General features: G+C 38.3%; 1 protein-coding gene and 1 long non-coding RNA gene across 4 annotated transcripts in view; both read right to left on the bottom strand.

Moving 5' to 3' along the window:
• Window positions 1-2,246, bottom strand: part of keap1a (kelch-like ECH-associated protein 1a) — a 6,725-nt gene extending 4,479 nt beyond the window's left edge. For both annotated transcript variants that reach the window (XM_017039342.2, XM_017039345.2), the window contains exons 1-5: window positions 1,576-2,246; window positions 1,168-1,367; window positions 854-1,010; window positions 515-607; window positions 18-164 (exon numbers count right to left, since the gene is read on the bottom strand). In XM_017039342.2, the coding sequence (XP_016894831.1) occupies window positions 18-164; window positions 515-607; window positions 854-1,010; window positions 1,168-1,367; window positions 1,576-1,788 (810 nt within the window). In that variant the 5' untranslated portion in view covers window positions 1,789-2,246. The remainder of the gene's footprint in view (window positions 1-17; window positions 165-514; window positions 608-853; window positions 1,011-1,167; window positions 1,368-1,575) is intronic.
• A 120-nt stretch (window positions 2,247-2,366) lies between these two features.
• On the bottom strand, window positions 2,367-8,199 carry LOC112487451 (uncharacterized). Of its 2 annotated transcripts, XR_003050535.1 has the most exons (3): window positions 6,399-8,199; window positions 4,299-4,472; window positions 2,367-2,435 (listed from the first exon to the last, which is right to left on the bottom strand). It is a non-coding gene; the product is annotated as an uncharacterized LOC112487451 (long non-coding RNA). The 2 variants fall into 2 exon arrangements; XR_003050534.1 differs by lacking the exon at window positions 6,399-8,199 and having other exon boundaries at window positions 4,299-6,391.
• Window positions 8,200-8,223: the final 24 nt, after the last annotated feature.

The following is an 8,223-nucleotide window of genomic DNA, read 5'->3' as shown; positions in this document are numbered from 1 at the left end:
AGCTAAGCAAATCTTACCTTACTGAGGATGGGGCAGGACTGCAGCTGGTTCTTTAGGAACTTTGGAGGCAGAGCGTAGATGTGAACTGCGTTCAGGAGAGCGTGTAGATATTGGGCTCTGCCCTCCATATCCCAGCCCACCCAGTCTGTGCAGGCCTTATACACCTGTTGTTGTGTAGAAACGAAAACTTAAAATAAAGTCGGATTTGACGAGAAGAGACATATGAGAGTAAGTCAAAAAGCTTTGACAAGAGACATATGAGAGTAAGTCAAAAAGTTCTAAGAAAATTGTGGATCTCAATATCATTTATTTTCAGGTTATTGACTGATTTCATAAAACACTATATATGCCTGAGACAGACGTCTTCATATATACTTTTTTATTTATTTTTTTCAAAATTAGACGTGTTGAAAAATGACAACCTCCATCTTAAAACTTCTCGACTTCTTGACACTCATACAGTAATTGTACAGATCGAATAGAGCCGCCATCTTTCAACGGTGAAGCAACATACCTCAGACTCACAGAGCACCTTCAGACTGTCCTGACTGATGAGCTCCAGCAGCTGGCAGTGACTCAGACTGAAGAATTCTTCCACTTTGGTCACCTGACACACAAGAACACACACACATTCAGTTTATGATGGCGAAGAAATGAAATCATTCATTTCAATTCATGTTTATATATACTCTTGTGGTCATTATAATTGAACCTGGTGTGGACTACTTGTTGTATAATTCTGCAATCAGGTTTTGGTACAAAGTGAATTAAACGATCAGATTAAGTGAAAATGACAAGACTATGAGACAAATATGTTTTTCGTTGGTGTGTACAGTGGACATTTGCAGTTCACCTCACTGAAGTGTGTGTTGATATACTCTTTGCATTTCTGGTGCAGCTCTGTGCAGCCGAGCTCCTCTGCGAATCGGGCGATGCCGATGACGTTAGCAGGTTCCAGATGTTTGTTGAGGAAATCACAGCAGGCCTTGGCTACGTCCTCCATCTGATATCTTATAGAAGAAAAAAAACACAGGAAGTTACAATATTTAACCTTAAAGGGATTATTAACCGGGGGGAACTGGAGACAGAGTGTGTTTGTGTGTTTTCATCTGTTACCAATGAGGATTATCTTTCCATCTCAGCCTGCTACTGTTTACGTGTGTTTACCTCATAGCACCCAGGAGAACGTGAAGCACACATTCCTCTCCCACCGTGATGTGGGAGGTGTAGGCGAAGTCGATGAGCATTCCCACCACCTGAGGGGAAACGTCAGGTAAGGTGATCTCTGTGGCGTGACGTTCTCTGAAGCTGCTGGTGAACATGGCCCTGAAGTAGGGGCTGCAGGAGGCCAGGACCACCCTGTGAACCTGGGTACACAAATGTTAAGAAATGGGCTAAAGAACACAGGTAACTGTTAGCCACAAGTAAGTGAACATTTGGCTAAACTGACATTTAAAATGTAAACAGTGGATAACTCCAAATCAAATAGAAATACTGTATAAAGCATGTTGAAATTTTGCTTCAAAATGAATGAATACTAGAAGTTATAGTTAGGTAGAAACAAACCATGGCTACCTTAAAGTCCACTGTCTTCTCCTTGTAGGTGACGTGAAGAACCAGGTCACACAACATCTCGTGTTGCCTGAACTCATCCATGACCTTCATGGACTTGGAAGCGTGAGTCTCCACGGTGTAGTCCAGATAACCAGAGCCGTACATGGAGGGAACCACGATAGCTGAGAAATCAGAATCTCTCTTCGGGCGTTTCTTCCTCAAAGGACAATGCATTGTGGGAGGAGTAAACCAAATGTGATAAATGTAAATGTCTTTTTTCAGTCTTTAAAGTCGTAGTTGTTTTTTGTTTTTATTCCATTAGGAGTAGAGCTTCAAATATTTTGGTCCTGTAAACATCAACTTCTTTTCAGGACATGTTTGTTTTTTTGTCGTTTACTTGCAGATGAATCCCAACAATGTATTTAAAAAGTAGACAAATCCCCAAAACATGCAGGATTTGAAACATTGAACGGTTCTATCCATTGGTGATTCCTGCAGCAGCCAGCAGGCAGTGCTAACAGTCCACAAAAAAACCCAGTTGCAGCTGGAAACAGACTGAGGTCATGCTTTTCTCTGTACAGATCCAGTGGGTGAATGAGCATGAAGACTGACGTTACACCACAAGATCCTAGTCCTTGATCCTTGGATCCTAAGTCCAACATGACTGACAGTGTGTGTGTTAATCCCATCAAACTATGACGATTGTGTTTGTGTGTGTCCACTTCAAACCATGACGATTGTGTTTGTGTGTGTCCACTTTTGACAGGTTTGAAGATTTGGAGAGTAATCCATGGCGACAGTCTTCGTGAGTGTGGTTTCACAGGAGGAGTTTGAAGTTAGAGAATCGTCCAATAATTCTTGACAGAAAAATACTGCTTGTCCTGCAGAAAAGAAGAAGAAAGACATGAGTTTTGGAGGGTTTTTTAATTTACCCTATGGCTGGCGTCACTGCTGGGGGTTTCACTTCTGCAGTTTGACCAAGAAAGGCAAATGTGTTGTGATGTGGTGGAATAGATTCTTGAAAGTGATCATCATGTTTGGGTATCAGTGCATGAGATCTAGGTCTCTCAGTGTAAATTCAAACATCGTTGGATTTACAAATTTTACAACATCTTTATTCATGAAAATAATAATAATAAAAAATGACATATTAAAGCCTAGCCAAGCCCAACCTGGACTAACCAGGCCAAGGTTGGCTTAGACTGGTCTGGTCAGGTTAAATCAGGTCAGGTTTAATCCAATTAGGTCAAGTCCAATCAAGTCAAGTCTAGTATAAGTAAATACAATAAAATGATTCCTTGTCATGACACTGTTCGATCTTACTGAACTTTATCTTGGCTAAAGTGAACATAGTCAGTGTTTAAAATTGTAATTTGATAAAATCAAATTAGATGCCTTCTAGAAACGCTTTAATATCACTTAATTAAGAAAACGAAAAACTTGAAATAAAAATAAACTTAGCTACCTATAGTTAAATTTACTTTTGTGTAAATAAACATACACAACAAAGCTGAATTTTGGAACAAAAAATATTAAATATGAAATTATTTAAATTATCTAAACTAGGTTAAAAAAAGACACATGTTTACTATCCTGCTCCTTTAACATTCACCCTACAGTCAGCTGACCAGTTTGGCGGTCATATGACCAAAATTGTGCAATGTATAAAAAGAGGCTCTGAAATGTTTAAATGTCATCTGGACAGCTTTAAACATCCAGGGAGCAGCGTGTGGGGACAGTGCCATGCTCAGAGCACCTCAGTGGCAACTTGGCAGCTGGTGGACTTGAACCTGAAGCCTTCCGGACCCAAGTCCACTTCCTTATCCACTAAGCCACCATGTGCAAAAACTGCAAAAACTGCAAAAACTTTTAGAGAATTTGCTAACATTTCTTCTGTAAAATGCTCTACATTGTTTGTTTTTTCCCTAAATTTTTTTGTGATGGGTAAAGCAAAAGAGGGAAAAAAATAGCCAGGTAGAAGTTAGCTCAATGTCCCAGAAATAATAAAGCTGATAGCTAAAAAATTAAACATATATATTGACTATAAAAAATCTTAGAAATAGCTAACAGTTAGCTAAAATGTCAGTAAACAGCTTAACATTACACAGCAAAAGAGTTGTATTTGTTAAAAGTGAGTTTTAAATCATAACAAATTACTCCACTTCAGCCAAACCACATATTATATGTTTTATATTTAAACATATAAAAACTATCAAAACATAAGCAAAGCATTGAGGTTAAACAAGAAAAGAATTAAGAAGTCATCCAGAAGTGACCGCAAAGACAATTTAGAAAAGTAGCTAAAAATACAGGTACTGTATACTGTATAACTTCTAACAATAACATTGTGTTAGTTACCCAAGAATTTCTTACAAGTCACCAGCAAAGCAGTTTAAAAGGACGTTTACTCAAAATATTTCAATTGTTTGAGAATTTTGAATTTGAACTGAATTTGTAAAGGATTTTCCCCCCCCTTTCGAAGAGCAAAAGTTATGCCAGAAACAGCTAAAAGTAGCCAAGACAGGCACAATTAGACACAACAGCCTGGCAAACAATAACACATGCTTAAAATCTATATCATATTATAGTTACATACACAAATACTTGATTCCTTTTGAGCTCAGCGTTGAGCTAAACGCACACGGACACAGAAGGAAAGGATTAAACATTTACAGACTCTAGTCATGCACAGACAGACACACCAGCACAACCTGGATACTGTATGTTTGTTCCAATCAAATTACCTTCAACCTGCAGCTACAGTCGATTTCCAGCACATCCAATAAGGAACCACCGTCTGCTTCCTTTAACGTAGAAACATATCTCTCCCCAATGGCTGATCTAACGTGTCCGTGTCACATTTCCAGCTGCGACTCCAGCTGATCTAATGCCATGTCATCTTTTAGCCGCTCCACCAGCTGACGTGAGGGGACAAAGGTCTCCGACACGTTTGTTTTTCAACAATGACATTAGAGGAACAGAAAAAGTAAAATTGCTTTCACATGGAAATTTATAACTGAACCACAAACTAACACATTTCCATGGATGACACAACAAGAGAATTACTAATGGATTGCTGCAAAGAAGATAGAAAAATATTTCCCCCCCCCCATATAAACCAAAGTTAGGTGAAAATAAAGAAACGTTTAAGTAGGCTGAGTAAAATTAGAATTAGTAAAATACAAGGCAGCTAATAGAAGAGCTAAAGGTTAAAAGAAAAAAGTTGGACTTGGAGTTGCCTGGTTTCATGCTGCGCTTACATTCACATCAAATTACAAAAAATAAATAAATAAAAATTTAGATGAAGACTGGATGTTTTTAACAGTGGGAGAGTTTTTTTGTTGAATGTAATGGCAAGCCATTGAAAGATTCTTGCTATATTTTGATCCGGATCACAACACCAGTCAAAAGAGTCTTGCTGTGCCAGGTGTCTTCAGGCAAGGAATGGAAGCAGCCGGTAGGTGGTCGATACGTTTTAATAGCAAAACGTCAAACAAAACAGGTCCAACAATAAAGCAAAATAAACGACTGGAGAAGTATTCAAGGAAATCTCGTACAACAGTTGTTAATACGCAAATCCAAGAACTAAAACTTCCTAAGAATTAATTCTCAAGAATAATTTCTAAAGTATCATTAGTTGTTTACGCTTATATACCTGTGGGGTGGTGGTGGTTTTTGACTTCCCGGGTGTTTGCTTAAATCTTGTAGGCCAATGGAAGAGAGAGGCTAGGCCTCTTGTGGCCAATCATATTATTATTTATTTTAGTACTAATTTTCATTAGTATGAAAAGAATTTGTGGAAATTCTCTTTGAATGTGTGGGGCTGTGACTGTGCTCGGGAAAGCCTTTTGGTGTCTTAGCATCTTCCTGCTGCAGACCCAACCAAATGTGAAAACCACTGAAATCTAACACCATTCTGCCTTATATGTCAGGCATCATTAGCACATTTCAGGGCTTCAAATCTCCATGCTAACATCGACCAAGAATTTCCAAAGGGCACTGTATAACTGGTTCTTAGCCTCTGACTGGTTGGCCACCCCTGGACTAGAGAGTTACAAAATATGTACTGCAATTGATAAAATATGTACACAAAATCAAAATTGAAATGTACAATCCGTAACACAGAAAGGTTTTCATTTTAAATGTACGACCAACGCTAACTCTGACGATACCTGCTCTAAAACTACTCTTTGAGTTTTAAACAGCAGCTCTCTATTTTACAGTGACATCGATGCAACATTCTGGGTCTTCCTTTCTGTAGAAGGACTATAGGAAAAAAAGAAAATACAGGAAGAGAGCAGTGAAGCAGCAGCAGCAGCAGAATACTTCACTACATGCTAATGAAAAAGTGTCTGAGGGGAGCTGTTTAATGAAGTTTTATGTTTTAATACAGTAACTCATGTGTATTCTACCTTTTTGAGTTTGCAGGTGCATAGTTTTCTCCAATTAAATCAGTTACTGTTGCAGTAATGGTCCCTATAGTACGTACACACACACACACACAAAAGCAACACACACCGACTCATAAAAAACTAGTTTTCTTTTCCCCCTCAGGGAGTGTGCGGCTCAACAAGTCAGGAAACAGACTGAATGAACAACAAGAAAGGTAACGATAATAATACAATCATTAAAATTAAGCTATAACATTCGTGTTCTAAATAATAAGTTGGAATATGCTAGCTAACTGCAGCCGTTACTGTAGCTGTGACCAGTGTAAGTAGTGTCACGAGTACTGCTGTACTTTTTCCACACGCGCGCGCACGCACACACACTCTCGGACAATGAAAAAGGGCGCGTCCACGAGCAACTTTTCATACATTTGAGCAGCAGCAGATTTGACTCACCTTAAACGCACTGCAGCACCAACGAGGGGCGGTAAAACACACACAAACACACACACTCTCTCTCTCTCAAACACACACACGCGCGCGCGCAACACTACGAAAGATAAAAAGTAGGAATCTTCTGTGGTGTCTGTGAGTCTACATGTGTATTTCAGACGCTCCGAGTCCTGTCACAGTGGTTGTCCAATAACGAGAGGAAAGAAGCGCCGCTGAGCTGCGACTGCGCGCCCCTACTGGCTGGAAAAGGTACTATTCAGGAAAAGGAGGAGGCACGTTTGTAAAAAACAAAACAAAACATAGAAATAAATAAATACCATTTAAAATAATATAATGATTTAAAATAAAAGTTATGAAAAGTAAAAATACAAATACACACAATACACATTTAGTTTACACTGTAAACCTTAATGTTGGTACATATGCTCCTGTTTCAAAACTGTAACAGCTGCAACAAGCATCGACAGAGGTAAGGTCAACACTGGGTCACTCTTATCAATGTTTAGAGTAGTTATTCAAAAGTACTTTTTTTTCTAATAAAATCAGTTACAGTGGAAGAAATGCTCCAAACACACACACACACACACAAACAAACAAAAGATAAAAAGGAAAAGTAGAGAAACATAAAAGGACAATCTTTCCTTCATAACAAGAGGCGTGAAATCTACACAGATAAGAATAGCAGCATTTACAGATGCGCAGCCGAATGACTCAGCAACGTTCTACTGCAAACACATGCTTAGTGCATGTGATTTATCTGCATGTTTGTACAGTGGGAGCCAGGCAGAGCTCAACATTCCTCAAACTGAAACTGAAGCTCAGTCTGGGATCAGGGCACAATCAGGGATTAAACAGGAGTTTACACTGGATAAATAGTGTTTATTTATCGAAACAATGTTAACAAAACAGCAACAACAAAACAAAATCGTTAGAAATTCTCTATACCCTGACAATACTGGCGTTAGTATGTAAACATATAGATTCTAATAATCCAATAATCCCAATCAGCCTATATGGGCTTCTATGAGCTATACCATGTGAATGGTAAAGGATTAGGCCCATTGAAAGAACACAACACAGAAGTCAGAGTCAGTCCCTGAGGGTAAGGTAGGTCGACTGATCATTTTTCTGTTCTGTGAGTGTAAGGCAAGCACCAGCAGTGTTTTGTACAATTAGACGACTAACCTTTTCTGGATTGACTTTCGCTAATTTTGGTCAATTTCAAAGATAACTTTAGTGGCTTCATCCTTTTTTATTTATCTAGTAGTTTTGTATGTTTTGCCAAAGTTTAGTTTTTCCTGGGAGACAGGGATAGAGTTACTATAACCTAACTGTTCTAAATGATTTGGAGTAGGTCAGGTAATGCACTGTAACATAATACACTTAAACAAAGTATAATAAATAAGAGGTGTACTTTTTTCATTTAAAAAAAAACATGCCAAAGCACTACTAATGGTTAATCTGAAAAAGCCAAAAAAATATATAAAATGTTTAAAATAGCTAAATTGTTGCTAATAATATTTTGCAAAGACATGTTTGTGCTTTTATGTGAGATATATTTATCCAAAAATCAAAACTTTTAACCCAGAGCCTGATCTTGCAACATCTGGATTTCTTAATTTTCCACTGACACTGAGGTCAAACTCCAGTTCATTCTATTTGGACAACTTCATCTTTGCTTCACATGTTTGGATGCCGACAAAAATAGCTATGACTTTCTTTGACTATATTCATTCCATTCAGTCTTGACCTCAGCTCTAATCAGTGTCAGTCTCTTTGTGAATGACTGCGTGTCCGCCCTGTAGTGTTTTTGACGTCATAAAAAAAA

The sequence above is a fragment of the Cynoglossus semilaevis genome, chromosome 1, assembly GCF_000523025.1.
Source record: "Cynoglossus semilaevis isolate Cse_v1.0 chromosome 1, Cse_v1.0, whole genome shotgun sequence".
In the NCBI taxonomy this organism is placed as follows: Eukaryota; Metazoa; Chordata; class Actinopteri; order Pleuronectiformes; family Cynoglossidae; genus Cynoglossus; species Cynoglossus semilaevis.
This window is presented reverse-complemented; position numbering and strand designations above follow the sequence as displayed.